Source organism: Ambystoma mexicanum, chromosome 2p (genome assembly GCF_040938575.1).
Source record: "Ambystoma mexicanum isolate Mex_15411 chromosome 2p, UKY_AmexF1_1, whole genome shotgun sequence".
Classification (NCBI taxonomy): domain Eukaryota; kingdom Metazoa; phylum Chordata; class Amphibia; order Caudata; family Ambystomatidae; genus Ambystoma; species Ambystoma mexicanum.
The window spans coordinates 275,063,607-275,084,948 of record NC_090923.1 but is presented as its reverse complement, the minus strand read 5'-3'; the positions used below and the strand labels follow the sequence as shown (position 1 = coordinate 275,084,948).

Below are 21,342 nucleotides of genomic sequence, written 5' to 3'. Positions count from 1 at the left end.
TGTTGAAGCAGGTATGTGAGACCTTACACATCCAACAGCTCCGAACGGCCATTTACCATCCTCAAACGGACGGCCTGGTCGAGAGATATAACCAGACGATAAAGCAGATGTTGAGGAAGACTGTACAGCCCGCGGATCGGAATTGGGATAGGGTGCTAACCTGGATTTTAATGACATTAAGGAATACACCTCACTCCTCGACAGGGTATGTTGTTTGGGAGACCAGTGAGGACCCTCTTAGATATCCTGAAGGGAAGAATGGGAAGAAAAGCCTCACCCTGAGATCACTCTAATGGAATACGTGTCAGAGTTAAAGGCAAGAGTGGAGAAGCTTCAATCGGTGGCATGTGAGAACCTGCAACAAGCTGCGGCGAGCAAGAACAATATTACAATCGGAAGTCACGGTTGCATACTTTTCAAGTTGGGGGATCAGGTTCTTGTCCTCCTACCCACATCTGAAAACAAAATGCTGGCATCTTGGAAGAGTCCGTACACTGTTGAGAAGGTGTTGGGACCAGTGACGTATAAAGTACGCCAACCTAATAGTAAAATCCCTCTTCAAACCTACCATGTTAACTTGCTAAAGAAGCGGGTGGAGCCAGATGTGAAAATCGATATGATTAATCTGGAGGAGGGATCGACGGAGTACCTACCAACTTCTGAGGAAGCAATAGGTAGAGAGTCTTTAACTGTGAACCCAAAACTGGATCCTGAACAAAAAGAGGAGTTGGCCAAGTTGTTGGATCATTACACAGATTTGTTTCCTTCGGTGCCGGGGAGAACGACATTGACTTGCCATCACATTCAGACGGATCCAGGGGTAAAAATACGAATGCGACCATATAGAATTGCAGAGGCCAGGTTGCAAGCTGTAGAGAAAGAGGTACAAGAGATGCTTCGTTTGGGGGTGGTAGAACCCTCACATAGTGACATGGTTCGCTGTGATGGTACCAAAGCCAGACGGGAGTATTCTTTTTTGCATGGATTTTCGGAAATTGAATGAGGTATCCAAATTTGATGCATATCCCATTCCCAGAATTGATGACCTGCTGGAGAAACTTGGTGAAGCAAGGTACCTGTCAACGATCGATTTAACTAAGGGCTACTGGCAGATTCCTTTGTTCCCTGAGGACAAGGAAAAGACTGCTTTTGCTACACCTAGCAGCTTGTACCAATTTACCGTTCTCCCATTTGGTCTTCACGGAGCCCCTGCCACTTTCCAAAGGTTGATGAACCATCTGATTAAAGGCCATGAGGGTTACTTGGGAGCCTATTTGGACGATATTGTGGTTTATAGCCATAGTTGGGAGGACCATCTGAAACATCTAGGTGCAGTTTTTCAGAGCCTGAGGGGAGCAGGATTACGCATAAATCCAAAGAAAACGAATTTTGCAAACTCCCATACCAGATACTTGGGATATTTTGTGGGACAAGGAACTATTACGCCGCAACAGGAAAAGGTGGAGGCCATCCAGCCGTTACAGTTCCCTGCAAATATAAGGCGGTTAGGGCATTTCTGGGGTTTGTAGGGTATTACCGCCGGTTCATACCACACTTCAACTCTTGCAACTCCCCTAACGAACTTGCTAAGATCGGATTCACCACCAAAAACCGAGTGGAGAAATCCTGAAACTGAAACACACCAATTAGCCATGTGTCGCCATGCCTTCCAGCTTCAAGGTCCTTGTTTAGGGGTGACATTCTGAATATGAAACTATCATCGCTGGACCCCGTATAGTTGGCATATACTGAGGTGATGATTCCCTTGGCATCACATACAACCTGCACGTTGATGGAATGCCATTGCATGCGGTTTTGATAGATGTGCTCAGTGGCCCTGGGAGGACGTAGAGCCACATGGGTGCAATCAATGGCACCTAGCACTTTGGGGAAGTGTGCCACCCCGTAAAAGTCCTGGACGACAGCCTGCCTTTCTGCAGGTGTTCTGGGCATGTATATGTGCCTGCGGCCTGAGGGGCGTGCAACACCTGGTGTAGGCAGTGTGACTGTGTGGCCTGTGAGACACCTCCAACTATGGCATTGGTCCGCTGAAATGACCCAGTAGCCAAGACGTGCAGTACATTGAGCACCTTTTCCAAGGGGCTCAGTGCTTGGGAGCAGAAGGTGGGTGATGTGAGGTCATCACCTGACCAGTTCTAGGATTATTAGTGGTGGAAACCTGAACCTCCCATACACCTGGTCATCAGGCATCCCAAAAAGGCTGGTCATGGGTAAAAAAATGCTGGGCCTGGCTATCCTCCTCCTGCGGTGTCCCACGACCATTGCTGCGAGGAACGGTATATTCATCGTAGCGTATGAGCTTGTTTGTTGTATGCTCGCACTTTTATGCTGCGCGAGGCTGCTTACGCCTGCTTCCTGCTGGCGTACGTGTTTCCGGATTAGCGCGTCTTTTTTGGCGCACGGGTTTCCACTTTTCGATTCCATAAATACGTGTTGTTAGCGCACGTTGCGAACATTTACCTTCTGTACTTCCCCCGTAACGCCCACCTTCTTGTGTGCACTACAAGTTGTGTGCTTTCCCTGTGAGCGTCGCGCACGGCCTGCAACACAATACAATTGTGTTTTATATATCAGTTCTGAAGGCCTCCATGTTTGCCTTCCCTGCTGGGGCTTGTTATGGGAACAATGAGTCAAAACCCATTGCCATGCTGTGTTGCTACTTTCAGCCATGGCTGCGGCAGAGTAGGCCTCACTCTAAATATGGTGGTGCTTCAGTGTTTCTCGCCGCATGGACCAGGGCTGACATTTACATTTTCTTTATTTTATTTCAGCTGCTGTACTCTGATATCACACACACACACCCTATACCTGAGCCTACCTATGCATGCGTCACCCTCCTGCACCCAGACGTGTTAATTCTCTCCTGCACTAATATATTTTCCTCCACCTAAATTGTATGGGTGGGCATGGGAGCTAGACCTACATTCCGACTTTGGCACTGGCCAGTAATCTTAGAAATCTATACCAACATGCAATTAATTGTTTAACCTTGAGTGATAAGTCATAAAGCACAAGGCTACAAATGTAGCGCAACAGTGCCAGTGACTGTTGCTGAGATCTGCCTCTGCACCCATTGTAATCCTTTTCCAGACATTTCAGCTCGTTCACTTCAATGAAAGCATTTCCCATGGATAATCGGGATAATTTCTCCTCCCTTTTTAGCTGCGTTTGATTACAGGCTCCTATAAACTGATTACTGGAGATACAGTAACCGGACACACATCGGATATAGATTGATATTGTAGTTTGCGCTTTTTCTCTCTACCTCAACCTTTGCCATGCACCTCACATTGTAGAACATTTCAGAGCCAAATGGACTTATAAATTGCTAGAAGGCACTTTTGATGGCAGTGAGCACCCTCTGTAACTCATCACACCTAAAAAACCTACACCTGCATGCTCCTCACTGCAACCCACTCCTGCCTGTCAGCACCCTAATGCACCTCTGCTATCACCATCATTAATTTGCAATTTCCAGGCGAGTCGGCAAGTTCGTTTTTATAATTGCCTTTTAGGTATAAAACATACCATTCACAAATTCAAACTTTTTATCCAAAAGAAAAACAAGAATAACATCAAATTTAATTCCATAATTATCATCAACCAATTAACCATAAAATCCCATAATCATGACAAGAAAAACACACAATCATATTCATCATATCAAAAATTATAAGAAATACCTCTCCATAATTATCACATAACATTTCCATCAAACAACTTCAATCACCAATTTAAAAATATATTTTAAGAACCTAATTATTGCTAATATTATGGATACTTTTGTGCCATTCATACGTTTTTCCCATAATTTGTTTGCCAACACATAATATCAGTAATAGACCAGCGCAAATCCACTTACATACACAAGTAAGCAGACAACATTATTCTTTGTCTATTACTGATCTTATGTGCCCGCAAAAACTAACTTGCAGGGGTGTTTGGAATTAAGAATGACGTATTTACATACTTATCTATAAATTTAGAATGCAACAAACAGTGGAAACCACCAAAACCACTAGCTTTACTAGTGCTTGTTTGTAAGAGTATTTGCCTGTTTGTGGGTGTACTAGTGTTGGTTAAGGGACTACTCTGTAGACTGCCTGAGTGCCTGATTTATTTTGGCTAAAATTGTTTAAGTTACTGTTTAATGTGCATTTGTTAAGCACTTATACAGCAAGTCAATTCTTTTTCAAAGCGCCCACAGGGCAACAGGGAGGGCACATGGATTGAAGCAGTAAATACAGTGAAGGATGAAGAATGAACCTACTATGCCTTGTGAGTGGTCAGAACGTGCAAGTGCAGCGAGAAGAGGGGAAGTGGGGTTGGGGTAGGTGCTGGAATGTCCGTGCTCGTGGATGAGCAGCAGATGAAGCACATAGTATGGTAAGTGCTGTGTGATCTGGAGCTGCATTGGGTAGATAGTGTAAGCCTACAGGAAGGAGGCTGGCGGGTGCCGAGGCAAGTGCTGCAAGGTAGGCAGAGGCTGGGACGATTGGGTGTGGGAGGCCAGGACCACGAAGGATACATTAGGGTCCTGATCACCAATCCCAGCGACTGTGAGATTAGCAGAGGAGCGAAGAAGTCCTGCCCAAGACTAAGAGGAAGGGGGGCCTGTTCCATGAGAGGGAGCCAGCTGAAGAAATTGATTGGCCTGCGGCACTCTGTTTAGAGAAATGCTTTACACACAGAGTTTGTGCCAGAGGGCCTTAGAGGCCTAGAGGGAGAGTATTTAGTACGAGAAAGTTGCAGATAGCGTGGCCCCTGGCCCCAGACTGCCTTGTGGATGATGCAGAGGGATTTGAATTTAATCCATGCAGCAACTGGGAGCCTGTGACGAGTTTCTAGGGCAGGAGAGATCCGGTCCCTGGGCTTAAGGCCAAGGATAAGTCTTGCTGCCATATTCTGGATTAGCTGTAGGGGTCTTAGAGTTGAAGAAGGTAGATTCAGGAGAAGGCTATTGCAGTAGTCAAGCCTAGAGAAACAGGGCTCGGGTAACATTGAGCTTCTGTGGGAAAGTGAGAAAAGGGAGTATTCCTTTGAGAAGGAAGAGTTGAAAGTGGGACTTCTTGGCAATGTCCGGGAGGAAGCAGAAAGAGGAGTCGAAGATGACTCCAAGGTTTCTGGATTCAAATGATGGAGCAGGGAGAGCCCATAGAGGATGGCCATAGTGAGGGGAAAAAAGATGGAGCAGGGGTATCAATGGGAATGATCTCCATCTTGCTGGCATTGTGGCAGAGATTGTTGGAAGTGCACCAGGACTGGATGGCAGTTAGGCAGTCGGGGCTGATGGAGGATGCGAGAGGGTCAGCAGGAAGTTTGAAAAAGAGTTGTGTGTCATCTGCATAGTACTGGAAGTTGGTGGAGGAGGAGGAAATGAGGAGTACCAGCTGATTGAGGTAGGTGTTGAAGAGTCAAGGGAGAGGTCTAAACCCTGGGGGACACCACAGGTAGAGAAGAAGGTAGGTGAGGATAAAGTGCCCAAAATGACTTGGGACGATAAGCCAGTACAGTGCCCACAAGGGGGGTCACAAGGGAGTGCTTGAGGGAAGAGGGGAAGATCCAGTGGCAAAAAAGTGGTTGCAGCGATCAGCGACTGCCAGGGCAAGAGAGCCAATGTTGTCCTTGATGGTGCTGGAGGAGCAAGGGGGAACCTGTTTGGAAGAAACCTTCATGGAGCAGACCTCTCTTGTGACTTCATCAGGTGTGACAGGGAATAAGGAGGAGAGAGAGGAGGAAGGAGGGGGTGAAGAAGTCATAGGAGGCAAGGGAGTGAGGGACGGGTTGAGCGGGATGGTAGCAAGAGTGGTCAGGATGTCCAGAGTTTTGGTGGTGAAATGTGTGTTGCAGAGGGCCTAGGACAGAAGAGGGGAGGAGGATACAGTGGGAAGGGTTGGCTAGTTCCCTGCAGATTTTAAAGAGTTCAGCCGTGTTGTTGTAAGCACCCGATATCCATGCCTGGATGTGGACTCTTTTCTTGGCATGGACGGAGAGTCTGTATTGCCTTTGGAGCAGGTTGCAGGCCAGTTTGTTGGAGGGTGAGCCTGAGGTTTGCCACTTATGTTCTGCAGCTCTGCACTTGCATTTTAGGGCTGCAGGTTCGGAGTCGTACCAGTGTTACGTCAGCAGGTGGGTTTCAGGTGGATCCTTGTGACTGGCTTGACAAGTCTTTTTTCTCCCAAAGAAGAGGAGGATACATTTTTCAAAGGCATTATTGTAGTGTGTCCACAGAGGGGTGTTCGATTACACAAACTTGACAGATGACAATTAGTCGCATACTTAAAGAATTGGGAAACAGATTCTTTTTTTGTCTGTGTGTGAACCATTAAGGTTCCTTTTTATATGTACTTGTGTGTTTTATAGTTTTTATGACTGTGATAGACATTAAAATATGTGATGTTTTTTGAATAAAGTCTTGTGTGTCTACCTGTATATTGAACGGGTAATGTATATGTTTAGCACAAGCTCATAGCCTAGAGGAAGGAAGCCGTTGTTGTGGGATTTTGTTTATTCTGATTCCTTGTGACTGGGGCAAGAATGTCAAGGGTGTTTTACAATGGCCTGATGGAGGTTGATGAGATCAGAGTCAGTGGTGGAGTCTGGAGAGAGGGGACAGGGGGGATGAAGGTGGATGTGAAGTCAGCAGCTGACACTCGTTTCATCGGATAGATGTTCGTGAATAAGGTTGGCAGAGCTGGACGAGGTGCAGTCAGAGGTCCAAGGGGACCCAGGTGAGAAGAGAGGAGAGGATGGTCTGACCAAGAGAGTGGAGTGACCAGTGAGGGGAGAGAGAGGTCAGAATGGATGAGGGCATCCAGAGTGTGTCCAGCCGAATGGGTTGGACCTGAAAGGTGAATGGAGAGGGATAGAGAAGTGCAGATGTCATGGGGGAGGGTGGATGCTGTCACAGAGGAGTCCAGTTGGATGTTGACATTGTCCATGATATTGGAGGTAGTTGAGAGTAGGGAGGAGTAGAAATCAACCGATTCAGAGAGGAACAGGATGGTAGCGCCGGGGTGCCTGTAGATATTAGCAGTGGTCAGAGAGGAGGAGTGAGAGATGGCCAACTTGTATACCAGGCTCTCAAAGGAATTGTAGAGTTGGGTGTGTATGATGGAAGAAGGAACCCACTCAGGAAAGATTAAGGCAACCTCACCGCTAACGAGGTTGTGGCTGGGAAATGATCTTGAAGCCATCAGGGAGAAGGGATTCAAAAACAGTGACTGAGCTGACATTGGACCATGTCTCGATAAGAGCGAGAATGTCGAGGTCAGTGTCTTCAAGAAGGAGGAATATGTCAGCGGAGTGTTTGTTAGCTGAGAGGGTGTTAAGAGTAGCTAAGTGAAGGAGGTCTCCGCCTTTGAAGGTTTTCTCAGGTGGAGTACTGGGGCGTGGTACACCAGTCAGAGGGGGAGGGACAGAGAGAGTGGTAGGAGGAGAGCCAGGTGAAGGAAGGAAGGAAGGAAGTTAATGAGGGACAGCAGGTGCCGGTCAAAGAGGAGAAGGTTGGGTTGATGACCCTGAACCAAGATAGTGCCTGTGTGGTAGACATTAATGATGCAACATGATAATGAGAAGCCAGCCAAGAGGACATCCCACTTGGAGCCACCATTGAAGGGAGAGGATGTGAAAGGGAGGAGAGTGAGAAAAGGATGTCGGTGAAGACTTCTACAGAAGTTGCACTGACATAAGTGTCTGCGATTGGTAGGCCAGGGTTGGCTCTTAGTATGTTTTCTTTTGTGCTTTTTCCTTCCAGACTTTGTGAGAGGGAAAGCAGGTGATAGTGTAGCAGTTGGAGAAGATAGGAAGATGGAAGAGGATAGTAGAAGGAAAGAGAGCCTGCACTGCTAGTTCTGGCCCAGGTCACAAGGCGGTCAAGTGGTTACAGGAGGGGCACACAATGCAGTTCAAATTGGGAGGAAGGATTTTGAAAAGTTCAGCACCTAAGTTTGAAAGTCAAAACAGGGTACGCAATGCAATCTGAGGTGCAGGATGTTAAAAAGCACAACACCTAAGTTTTAAAGTCAAAACGGGGTACACAATGCAATCTGAGGTGCAGGATGTTAAAAGGCACAGCACCTAAGTTTTATTGTCAAAATAGGGTACAACATGAAGTGAGGAAGAGGAAGATTATATCATGGCAGAAAGTTCAACTGAGACGTTTTGGTTCAGGTTTTGTTAATGGCGAAGGCAGTTGGAGAGTTCAGCCATCACTCATGTGTCAATGTTGGGGGTGCATGGAGGTGCAAGGGAACAGGCATTCTGGGGACTCCTCATGATTAAGGGGACTAAGAGGTGGGAGACCCTCAAGGCCCAGACAGGCACAAAGAAGGCCTTAGCTGTGGGTTTTCACCTGCCGGTGCCTCTCATTGGCTGAGGAGGGATGAGGCAGCTAATCCTGGTAAGTGCAGGTAGCAGGCAGGCAGTCAATGGCTCTGGGCTCTAGTGATGGGCCTTAGAGGGTGTCGAGACCTGCAATGCGTGATGATGGTGGAAGCCAAAAAATCCCCCAGGAAAGTTTCAACCCTTCACAATGCCCCCAAACGGAGCACTATGATTACAAATTAATATTGGTTAATCTGAGGTAATTACGACTTCAGTGTCAAAAATTACACACATTTCTTTTATTGCCTCCCCAGCCAACTAGCCAGCCCCGTGGGGTCTACCTTCTACGAGATCTGCAGCAGAACGCTGCTCCAGCAGCTCCTGTTGAACCAGGGTAATGGTGCCTGCTCGAAGCTGCTCCTTCAGTGTTCCTCTTTGGAATACATTACTTTATAGTACATCGCCAAAGTAATTACTTATGTGTTCATGGTGAATGTGTGTAGGTGACTGGGACCACACTTTATAGAAAGGAATGATTATTCAAAGATGTACCTTCTGTGATGCTACCCATTTGGTAGTTGTTGTTTGGTGACAGTTACTGTATGCATGTAGTTCACTTGGCTCCTGAAAGCCCATGATCACTGATTGCATTACTGTTTTTCTCTATCTGTCTAGGAATCACAGTGAATGGACAGGTTATTGGTAAAAACAAAAATGGCAGCACAGATAAAGCTGGGAATACATACATTGGGAAGCTTGGTTTTATCAGCCTCAAGATGGGTATTAAGGTGGAGGTGACCACACATGCTGCGACAGTCTTCATGCATCAACAGAAAAGGGTTTTCCACTGGAAAGAGTCAATGAATATGACTCAAGATGGGTAAGACTTCTGTTGTTAAAGTAGCCTATCTCAAAGGTGTTTGGGTGCCATTGGAATTGAATAGGAAAGCAGTTGCAAAGTATGTTGGATAACAAGGCAAGGGCTCCAACAAAAGGGAGAACCAAAGGACTTTGGAGCCTTCCATTGGCTATTCCAGTGGCTATCTTCTTTTCAGTTTATCATATCGCTTTACTATGATGTCATGCAACAGGCTTCTAGGTTTCACAATCCTCTACCTTAATGTGATGGTGTGGGGATGCCAGGTTTTCTTCTTAGTGACCACAAGGATTTAGAAGAAGCCCATCACCTAGTTTGCATAATCCACGACTCCCCTGACAGTGTAAAAGCTGCTTCTCTCACGCTGCCAAAGACTGCTTTGCCCTTGTAAGCATAGGAGACAAGGCTTGGAAAAACTGGCCGACATTGTGTGGGAGCAATGATAGGTCGGAAAAGGATGGTAATATGAAGGGATGTGGGAATGGGTGGCTGAACGTCAGGTACTGATCTTTTTTCTTAATGGGCTACGCTGAGGGGATATCTGAAAATGCCGAGGGAGGTTTTCAGGATGCAGGATATTTACTGTTTCTTTTTGTCAAATGCTTTTTATTGATTATCAAATGTAAGATAGAACAAACATGTATCAATAAAGATATGGTTTGCCAATGGTAGCCACTATCATGGCTATTCCGAACCCTTGGATCCTTCCTCTACTTCCTACTTCTGGTCTTTATGATGTCCAAGTGATAATATCTTATAAAGCTACAGAAAAAAAAGATAATTCCTGGTTGCTCTGCTCTCAGGTGTACTAGAGATGGTATTTTCTTTTTTTTCACGTATGCCTGTGGAGGGTACCCAGGGAAGGAGCCTATTGGCTCCAAAGATACCAGCAGCCACAGTGGATTTGAGAAACCGTTTCCAGGCTCTGGGGGAAATAGAAGAATTGGACTGACCAGCTGCTGTGGGGGAGGTGGCGCAGATCGCGGAAAGACCAGGAAGGGGAGGGGAATCTGGTCAAAATCTCCCTTTAGAGGAAATGGTCTCCCCTCTTTGTTTTGTCTGTGCTGGAACATAGCCGGTTCTGAGTCTAAGCTTTCTCAGGGGGAGATAGCCGCTATGCTGAGGGAATATATTATATTCCTTCAGGAAACCTGGGCACTTTCCCCAATATGCTTTGATGGCTATGTTGCAGAGTGTGTCCCTGCGGAAAAGGGAAAACGAGGGAGATGTTTTGGTGGCCTGGCAATCTTGGTGAAGGCATCTCTAGCCTTAACCTTAAGGGGGAGAGAAACAGAAAATCAGAATATACAATGTGTTACTGCACGCTGTGCTAGGGGCCGTCCCCTATTTCTGGTTAATGTCTACAATAGCCCACATACGACTAATCAGGGATGGCCAGAGGCTCTGAGAGACCTGATTGAAGAATATGCCATTGCTAATGGGAGTCAGGCCTTATTACTAATAACGGGAGGTGATTTTAATGTGAAACTGTGGGCAGGAATTCCAACAGTGGACATAGATCTGGGTGAAGACCTTCTGCATGGGGTTGCTCCCGCACAGCTGGTGGATGAAAGAATGTGTGCAATGGGCTTGCAGCTCTGTGAGTGGTTTCTGGAGTGGGGCATTCGCTCACTGAATGGTCGGGTGCGAGTGGATCGGGCTGGGAAGGCCAGCCTTTGCGGGCACTCAGGGATCGTCTACGATTGATTATTTCTGTGCCCACATGAGGGATAGGGATTTAATTAAGGAATTTGAGGTACTTAATAACCTACAGAGTGACCATCATGCACTCCGGCTGGTCATAGGAATAGACCCGCCAGTGGTTCCATTTGTCAATTTTCCCCAACTCGACCAGTGTGGCATCAATCCCCTGTTCAAGCAGAGAATTAAATGGGCTAGACTGGACCCTGTTGACACTCAATCGTCTGTTTGTAAATCCAATTTGGGGGAACTTTCTATTATGTTGGCAAATGGATCTTCCCCAGGCTCCATAATTTTGGCATCCCAAACAATTTGGAACTATATGTCTGCCACTTTTCAAAGGGAATTTAAAAAAGGAAAAAATAACCTGGAAAGATGGTTCGATGAACCTTGCCGAATAGCACAGAAAGATCTAAAAGGTATTTTAGAGGAAAAAGACAGTACCCGACAAGAGATAATTACTGCCCGGGCGCACTATAAACGCGTCTTGGCAAAAAGGAAGGCCCAACTGGAAGAGCAAGCCTGGGAAGACCTGATCCAGGCTGTGCAGTCAAAGGATTCCAAGACCTTTTGGGAATTTGTGGCTAATGGACCCCCCCCCCACAAAAGAGTAAAAACACACAAAGAGAATTATGTTAGTGCACTGGCTTGGTCTAATCATTTTAGCACCCTGTATAGGGCAAATCCCTCAACTTCCAATAGTGGGCCCAGTGGTTCCCCTCTCCGATTAACCATAAACAAGGTAGAGATGGCTATTAACAAGCAACTCCCTAATCGAGCTCCCGGACCAGACGCCATCCCTGTAGATATTTTCTGTGATGAGGTGGACCTATGGGCCCCAGTTTTCACTAAGTGCTTCAATGCATTTTTGGAGCTTGGTACCTACCCGGTAACATGGAGGCAGGCAATAATTTTTCCTATTTTTAAGAAGGGTGACCCTAGTAGCCCCCTTTCTTATAGACCCATCTCTCTGCTTGACACCTCCTTCAAAATCTTCGGTCGTGCCTTTTTGGCACGGCTAGAACAATCGATCTCTGACTCTGGGGTTCTTACAGAGACTCAATATGGTTTTGGCCCGGGCCTAGGAACTAGGAACTAGGGACCAGGCTTTGAACCTGTATTTGGTGGAAGCTACGTCCATACATGTGAGGGGTGAGTTTTTGTACTTAGCATTCATGGACCTGAGCACCACGTTTGACAAAGTAGACAGGGCTATGCTCTGGGCGGTGCTCAGGTCCATGGGTTGCCCGGAGGATTTGGTCAAGGTCCTCCAGATAATTCATGAACATACATCGGCTTGTGTCAGATTCGGGGAACAGGGACAGTGCACAGCCTTTTTTGAGTCCTTCTTGGGCATCCGCCAGGGCTGTGTTGTGGCCCCGGTATTGTTTGCTCTTTACATAAATGGTGTCTACCAGGCATTGACTAACTCCCATACCGACTATATCACGGTGGGTGGCATCAGGCTATGCCGATGATATGGTTTTAATTGCCCGTACCCCCAGAGCTTTACAATGCCTGGTGGATATCTACACCCAATTTATGGCTTCCCATAAACTGAATGTGAATTCACAAAAATCAGCAGTTATGTCATGTAAGAGTTCTGGAGTTAGACATCTTAAGATGCGCACGATATGGAGTGGAGGCAAACCTATCCCGAGGATCACCAGCTTTGATTATCTGGGAATTTGTTTTACGGAGAATTGGCGAGGGTTTAGCCATGTCAATAAGCAATGTATGAGGATGAGACAGGCGCTTGGGGTTTTGTCCCGCTTTCAACAAAACTGCGTGGTTCACCCAATCAAATTAATTCTCGAAGTATACAGGGCTCAAACAAAAACTGCCACTTATTATGGGGCAGCACTGTGGGGTATGGAAAGGATTCCAAAAATCGAAAATGTGGCGAATTCCCTTCTTAAAAAACTACTGGGGCTACCACAGTCTGCTCCAAACTATGGGACACATTTAGAACTGGGATGTCCACACATTGCCGATGAGTGGCTATTGGCTCCAGTCTCGCTTTGGCTGGCACTATTGGCTAACCAGAAAGCCACTCTTTCACATAAGATCATAAGTGCCCTGGTAGCTCAGCTGTAAAGAAAATCTCCTGGCTTATGTACATCCAGAAATGCATTAGACAGTTAAATTGTGCTAATCATGTCTGCCCCTCAATCTTCTTGACCCCCTGTGCGGTCAGGGCATACAAACAAATGTTTAATTCCATCTTGGTGGCAAATAGGGAGTCCGCTGCCTTGGGTATTCTTGCAAACAGAAGGCATATTGTGTTAACATCTGCAGACGCTATTCAGCCGTACTTGCTCCACAGTGATAATCCTGCAGATCGCTGGGCCTTGACCCGAGCCCGGTTTGATTGCTTATGGCTAGGGGCACGAACAAAAAGCTGGACTCATAATGTGCAACCTACAGCTTGCACCTGCTGTCAGTGGCCAGTGGAGGACCTTCTACACTTTGGGTTGTTTTGCCCACATTACACGGACCTAAGACAAACACTTTGCCACTACTTAGGTCTGCTGGCTTGTCTCAGGCTAGGCCTGCTTATGCTATCTGCTTTCAGCCGCTACGATGCCAGTGGCCTGGGGCATGGTGGACTACTTGAGAAGGGCCTGGTATCGGAGAACTAAATTCACTGTCCAAAATATGATCGAACCCTGAACATTGTATTGAATCGTTTGGACGCTTCCTGTGGATTTTATCTTGATTTACACACATGCACATTTCAATTTTTTTTTATATACATATGTAATGTTTGTAAGTTTATACCGTGGACTTTTTAAAAAAAAAATATTGAATTGGATTTTGTATTACTATGCAGTTCTATTTTGTGTATGGTTTATGGATAATTTGCTTCCGAATAAACTTAATATGATGATTTTCTTTTTTTCTACCTGCCAAATAGGTTAATAAATGTTTCGATTTATGAATAAAAGATGCCACTGTTTTCTTAATACTTGCTATAGGTTTTTCCAGTGCTAACAGTAACCAATGTTTTTGTCAGTATGCATGTGTGTGGGGGGCTTCAGTCTTTTTACATCTGCCCAATTATCGCTTCTCCTTCTAATAGCATAGTGCAATCTTCCACTACAGTGCGTGTATCGGATATGCATCTTTCACTGGGATGCCCAATTAAACTACTCCTTGATCCCAGGCAAACTGGTTGCCTATAGGTTCTGAGATCATGCTCAAGGCAGCCATCCAAAAGGGGTGCATCTGAAGACAATCCTACCATATGTAACATAGAGTGTCTGTCATTCCTCTTTCCCTCTTTGTGGATAATTTTACGATTTTGCACATGTTTAGATGAATGTTTGATTTGGGTTCAAGTATTAGCCCTGTCCTCACCTGAGAGGGATTATCCAAGATAATCAAGTAATCACACATTGGTCGAGGTTCAGCCAGTATTTGTGTTTAGGAAATGCTAGAAACCAATCTTATTGGGGGGGCTGTAAGGCCTAGAGGCTAAGCTGAAAATATTGACACCTACTCCAACAGTTTAAATTCTGTTTTACATTTCCCAAAATATGTTATAACTCCGTCCCTCCCCAGGAAAAGATCTGAAATGCAACAACCTCTGTTTTATCTCGATTTAGCAAAGGAATTCCATTCACGTGAGGAAAAGAAATCCAGATTTCTGTGAATCTGGGTGAATGGCAAAGGAAATGAAAAGCGAGGCCAGATGCAGTGCCTGCTTGTCCACACCGACAAGACAGTCTTGGTCGCCAAATTAATATAACGTGGTATAAGGCATAATGGCTTGAGTGGCCATATCAAACTTCATCTACTTTCTCTGCACATTATAGTAGCATGGACCACCAGTGCTATCAAGGGCCACCAGTGCTTCCCTAAACCTATTTTGCACCATTCTCTCGCTATCCAACCTACAGTGAGCAGCTTGATAGTAAGAGAGAAAAAGCAATTAATAGACCACCATTTTCAAAAAGGGTATTTCTTGAGGTTGCAAAAAGGAATTAAATGGGCCTAGCCAGTCTCTAGGGACCATCAATGGACCAAGAAGGCAGTTATCACTCAATAGTACCTTTTTACAGTTCTTTGTGTTTCGGCAGAACCAAACCAGATTGCTCAGTGCTTGTGCAAAGACCATGAGAGTGCAAAAGGCAGCAACAGATGCTGGTAGTTTAAATGTCTTGAATGATTCTGGAAACACTGCTCCAAGCAGTTGAACGGTGGAAAACAATAGGATCCCAGCTGTCTTCACTCCCAGGGTCCTCATGGTGTTCAGGGCCAAGTTGAGTCATTCGTCTACTGCTCCCAGACACGGACGAGTATGGCACACAACTCGGGGGTTCTTCAAAATAGTGCGGTCTTGGGTACCACTGTGGCTGGCAGAGAGGCAGGTCCTGCTCCAGCAGCAGGTCACTTTTCAGGTTGCTGTGAGTCCTACTCCAGGGACTCAGGAACAAGTTGGGTCCTTGCTCTTGGGCTTCAAAACACAGGGGTGGCTGGCACGCAGCTGCAGGGTTCCTTGAACATGCTGAGGTCATGGGTACTGCTGTGGCTGGCAGGGAGGCAGGTCTTGTTCCATCAGCATGGTGCTCCCCAATGGACCCTGGGGATGGTTAGGGGACAGAGCGTGCCTCTGCCCCGCACCACCTGCCTTCACCTCACAACTGGAGGACTCTTGAAAGGACTGCTCTCCCAGCAGGGTCCAGATGAAATCTTATTCAAGGGCTGAAGTCCAAAAGATGATTCAAAGAAGTTGTGTGAAACACCGTCTTTTAAATGTAAAAGTCCACAGGGGATTGGAGTAAAGCTAGCCTGTTTTAGGGTTCCACTTCCTACTCTTGAAATGAGTGGTCTTTGCCCTTCTGACATCAGAGCCGAAGTGCTTTGTGCTACAGGAAGTGTGGGTGACGGAAAAGAGAAAGGGTGGCAGAGAGTACCTAGATAGCAGAAGTTTCAAAAACATGTACAGATCTCTCTCTGGCGAGCCTAATCACACCCCATTCCCTTCTCAGTCGAATCAAAAACCCTTTAGAAATGCAGCATCTTTTGTGAGGCTACTCCCTTTAAATCGGTGTGCTCCTTTGATGCCTTTGTCCAGGACAGCTGCCTGCTGTGTGGTTATCCCTGGTAGAGGGTGTTACCTGCCCCCACAAAGATATCAAAGAGGAGGCATTGCCATTCAGGTTCTTGGACTTGCACAGCTGAGGTTGGCTCACTGGAGCTGACACATCTGTGACATCAAATTGCATGTGGGTGTAATGATCATAAGAAATGCCATGCACTATACCTTAATTTATTTATTTAATGTATTTAATTGAAGCCTAGCTTATTTAAGCGTATGGGCCAAATACTGATTGGCGGTAATTCTGTTGGTCACAATTACCATCACTTGGCCCTGTGGGTTTACCACGGGATTACAAGTGGTGGAAGGGCTGTTATTGCCAGAATTACCACAAGCTGTAATTCTGCCACAGTAATTCTGCCTATTTATGGCTTTAAAGTTTAAAGTGGAGAATCTACCTCCAGCATGATGCTGGGGGTAAATCTTCCACTATACAGCCAAACCTGGGAATTGGCGGAACAGTAAAAACAGTGGTAATTCTGTTGCCACCAAAAAAAGTGGAGGCAATTGAATTACCGCCACTTTTTTAATGCTCCGCCAAACACAGAATGAGGCCCTTTATCCTGCCACCATCATGGGCTATTTATGATCATCATGGTTTTGATACAGGGGTGCATATCTTAAATGCAGCCCTGTGCACTGCAGATACTTGAATGTCACTGCAGCTATCAAGTGGGCAGCTGTGACCTATTAAGCTCTGTTCCACTGGTAGAGTAGGCACTGCAGTTCAGGATAGTGATGCAGCAGGACACAGATACACTTAATGCTTTTGGCATGGAGCTTATGAAAGGGGATTCTCATCAGCTTATTACCCTTTCAGATGGAATTACCTACATAGATTTATTATTTAATACATGGCTTTCACACCATCGCTAGTCATCAGCGCTGGGATTTGCTATACAGATGCCTGACAGGTTGCGCTTGCAGCTAGTGACCAGGGATGTGCTTCACTATGTGCAACCAGCAGGATGAGACAGACAGGACCATCTTTGTGGGCAACTTAGAAAGCAAAGTGAAGGAGGAAACCCTCTACAAGCTATTCCTGCAGGTATAGAGTGCCTAAGTTATTGCAGAAAGTGGGTCTCCAAGGCTAAAAGAGAGATTTGCCACCTGCTGTGGTCTCCAAACCGACAGAACATTTGTGGTGTTTAGAAGGAATAGGATCTGGCTAGCCTGATCACCAACTATAAACATCGGGCTGCATAGACCACGAGACCTGGTTGAGTAGACGAAGGGACATCGCTATTTAATATTGAAGAACTGATATACAGACGTAAGAAAATGAACACCTCTGATCGGCTTGCGAGCTTGCACATTTAGATGCAAGATACTTATTCAGTGTTTTTGCCTAGATGAAAGAAAGGGTTTGGAACAGTTAACCATCCCCTTATGAAGTTGAAAAGACAAGATTAGTGTGCCATTACAAATTGGTGTGGTACTCACCCCTGATGAATTTCCTATTTAAAGGCATGGTCTAGTAAAAAAATGTATTTAAAAAAATACTAGCATTCTCTTTTTTAAAACTTCCTATGTAAAATTTTGTGCTATTCAAGCTCAAAATTCGCAAAAGCAAGCACATGGGCGCATCCATTTTGTGAAATGGATGCCCTCCTCTGCTGGCTTTTGCTTTTGCGGCTCTAATGAAGGAAAAGCCAGCCAGCTGTAGTAAACAAAAGCTACCGCTAGTTGGCTTTCCCTTCATTAGTGCTGTACGCGGAGGACGGGGACCGGAGACCAGAGCAGGAAAGCTGCAGCTGAATCTCGGTAAGTGCTATTTATTTAAAAAAAAAAAAAAAGCACTAGTTGGGGGTTTTTTCCTAAGTTTTCCGGGCTGGAGGAGCCCGGAAAACTTAGAAATAAAACCGCAGCTTTAAAAACGTTGTATTTATGTTTGCGGTCGCTTTTGAAGCGACCGCAAACATAAATACAACGTTATTGTGTTGGAAAACTCAGAAAGAAAAACTGCAGCGTTTTCCAACGCAATTGTGTTGTGTTTCTTCCTGAATCTGCTTTCCCATTTGGGGCTCTCGGGCTCCCCGGGGAGCCCGAGAGCCCCAAATGGGAAAGCAGATTCAGGCAGAACCAACGCAGCATTGCGGAAAACATTGCAGAAAACAACCGCTCCCCACGGGGAGCCCCAAATGGGAAAGCAGATTTAGGCAGAAACAACGCAGCATTTAGCATTTCCCATTTGGGGCTCTCCGAGAGCTTCAAAAGCGACCACAAACATAAATTCAATGTTTTTAAAGCTGCGGTTTTATTTCTAAATTTTCCGGGCTCCTCCAGCCTGGAAAACATAGAAAAAAAACCGCAGCTAGTGCTTATTTTTTAAAAAAATAAATAGCACTTACTGAGATTCAGCTGCAGCTTTCCTGCTCTGGTCTCCGGTCCCCGTCCTCCGCGTACAGCACTAATGAAGGGAAAGCCAACTAGCTGTAGCTTTTGTTTACTACAGCTGGCTGGCTTTTCCTTCATTAGTGCCGCAAAAGCCAGCACAGGAGGGCATCCGTTTCACAAAATGGATGCGCCCATGTGCTTGCTTTTGCGAATTTTGAGCTTGAATAGCTCAAAATTTTACATAGGAAGTTTTAAAAAAGAGAATGCTAGTATTTTGTTGCCTATCTATTTTTTAAATAAAATGTTTTACTAGACCATGCCTTTAACTGTATGGAAATATAAGGAAAGAAACATGTTGGGTGTATCATGAATGTTGAATGAGAGAAGTGAATGAGTGACGGATGCACTGTGTGAGAAGGTATGGAGACTTGTGTAGAACACCATGATTATAAATGGAGTGACACAATAGATCTTTGATGAGAACTTTTTATATGTACAAAATATTAACCAAGGAATTGGAGTACCAGACAAATTGTTCTTGATGCGCTGCACGACTTTTGTATAAATCATCAAGTGTTTTTTAGAATTTTGTTGAGTTATAAGATATGTGAAATGTGATATATCTTTTCTTTTACTGTGTTTTATAAAATATGAAATACATTTATATTTTTTGATAAAAATAAGGAAGTTGTATGTTGTAATTTAATAGAAATAGAGACATACTAGTGTGGCAAACACGATTGGGTGTGGGGAAGCAAGTGACCCTTTGAACACATTGTATTGTTAGTATTACTATTTCGAGAGGGCTGTTCTAAAGTGGTTCATCTAAAGATTACCTCTAGTCTCTGAGGTGTCTGAGTGGCATGGCATACACCTGCATATTCGGCACTGCATGCTGTCTGCATACTAGAAGAGAAAATGCCCAGTTTAAAATGGACGTACATGAGCCCACTGAGTGCCCCCACCTGCCGAAGCTCAGCAGTGCCAGAGCTGCAGGTGCCACAGGCCAGCCATGCCACTTAAACATATGCATGTATGTGCCTGCTTGCTGAACTAGCTGTTTGCCCCTGATAGTGTGGCTGAGGAGGCAGCAACACTTGCAGTGACAGAAGCCTGGTGTCACCCATTTTATGTACGATGACTGGACCAGTGCGCGGGCATAGCCAGTGCTGTCACCTTACAGCTCATTGTTATTCACGAACATGTATAACTAACACAGCAGCATTCACGTGGCTCATCAGGTCCACGCATAGCAATGAGCAGGAGGATGGCTCTTGGAAGCAAAATTACCCTGGGCAGCATCGGTTCAATTCCCGTCCTGCACTTCAAGGCTACAGTCCAGCATGAAGGGCAATATAAGTACCATTTTGTTCTTATTTTGTTTTTTTTAAAATGAGCCAGCCTTGAAATATAGAGGCGCATGGCTAATGCACACTGTTGCTTGTTGTGTTAAATAGACTCAATGACAGTTGCTAAAACACGGCATCATAATTGAATTGTACTTGAGACAATAGATGCTGATGCTCTGTTTCAATCTGACTTCCGGCCCTCGATGTGTACTGCGTCAATGTTGGTCACAGTCATTGATGATCTGACTCTTATTACAGATCAGGGTGGTACTGGCCTTCTGATACTACTTGATCTTTTGGTCGCATTTAATACCATTGATCAGTCCAGCCTGCATCAGCGGTTTCAGGAGGCTGGTATCACTGGGACAGCACTACACTGGCTTGAATCTTTTCTTTCAGATCAAAGCCAGACCCTTGTTCCTTTGGCTTTTAGGTAGGAGTTATCCCCTCTCACTTGTGGGGTTAGGGGCTCTGCGATATCGCCTCTTCTTTTCCTTATCTATGTCCAGCCCCTTGATCAGCCTATTCGTTCTCAGGGCTGCCTATTCGTTCTCAGGGCTGCCAATTCTATTCACATGATACACACCTAATCCTCAGAGTAGATCAGAATCCTGAAGAATCGGCAGCTTGTGTGAAGGCTTGCTTGGCCTCTATAGGTAACTGGATGAATAAAACTTGGCTCAGGTTAAATGGTGATAAGGCTGAGGTTCTGGTTGTTGGCCCCCCAATTTATATACTTTCCCCACTCCAGCGGACTCAGTAAAAAATCTGGTATTTAAGATCGCGGCCTCTCTATCCTTTGATCTGCAAGTGAGCACCAGATGCAGTGCTGGCCTCTACAAACTCAAAACCTTAAAAAAGGTGATACATTTTACCCACTTAAGGGGCTGGTGGTATCCTCCATGGTTTTAGGCATCCTTGATAATTGCAATGCCATTTTACTTGCCCAGCCTAAATACTGCATCAAGAAACTTCAAATCATGAAATATTCTGCAAAGATATGCACATATTTCTCCTGTACTGTCTCGGCTTCACTGGCTTCCGGTGGATTTCCGAATTACATACAAGGTTCTCTGTTTGACCCATCGAGCCATGCATAGGCAAGGAGCTCTCTACCTTCAGGAGCAGATTACTTTCTATTCTCCTGCTAGAACCATTTAATCGGCAAATACAGGCCTCCTTGCTGTAACTAGGTTTAAAAAGAAATCTGTGGGTGCAATTGCTTTCTCCATAACAGCCCTTTCCCTGTCAAACACTCTGCCAGCCGCACTCAGGCTGACGGAGGACCTTGCTCAATTTCGGAGAACCTTAAAGACCCTTTGTTTTCCTAGGTCATTTTCGCCAGCTCTTATCCTGCACCTAGCGTGAGGATACCTTCAGGTCACAGTGCGCTATGCATAACCAAAAAACATAACCTGCTCAAAGATTGACCCTCCTCGTCCTCCATTGCAGGCAGAGGAAAGACAGACCCTACCATGCTGATTTGACTGAGAAAGAAATTGCCTCTGGCAGTTCACACCTGTGATGCAGTCAATTGGTAATGTTATATATCACATTAGAGATACTACCTTAAGTGGAATTGATTCTATGGGCAGTAAAAGTAAAAAAGGTAATATTTCCGAATTCTA

General features: G+C 45.4%; 1 protein-coding gene across 1 annotated transcript in view; it reads left to right on the top strand.

Moving 5' to 3' along the window:
• LOC138566371 (inter-alpha-trypsin inhibitor heavy chain H3-like) overlaps nucleotides 1-21,342 on the top strand; it is a 669,737-nt gene that overhangs the window by 583,808 nt on the left and 64,587 nt on the right. Inside the window, exon 20 of the mRNA XM_069643540.1 lies at nucleotides 9,022-9,226. Within this exon, the coding sequence (XP_069499641.1) occupies nucleotides 9,022-9,226 (205 nt within the window). The remainder of the gene's footprint in view (nucleotides 1-9,021; nucleotides 9,227-21,342) is intronic.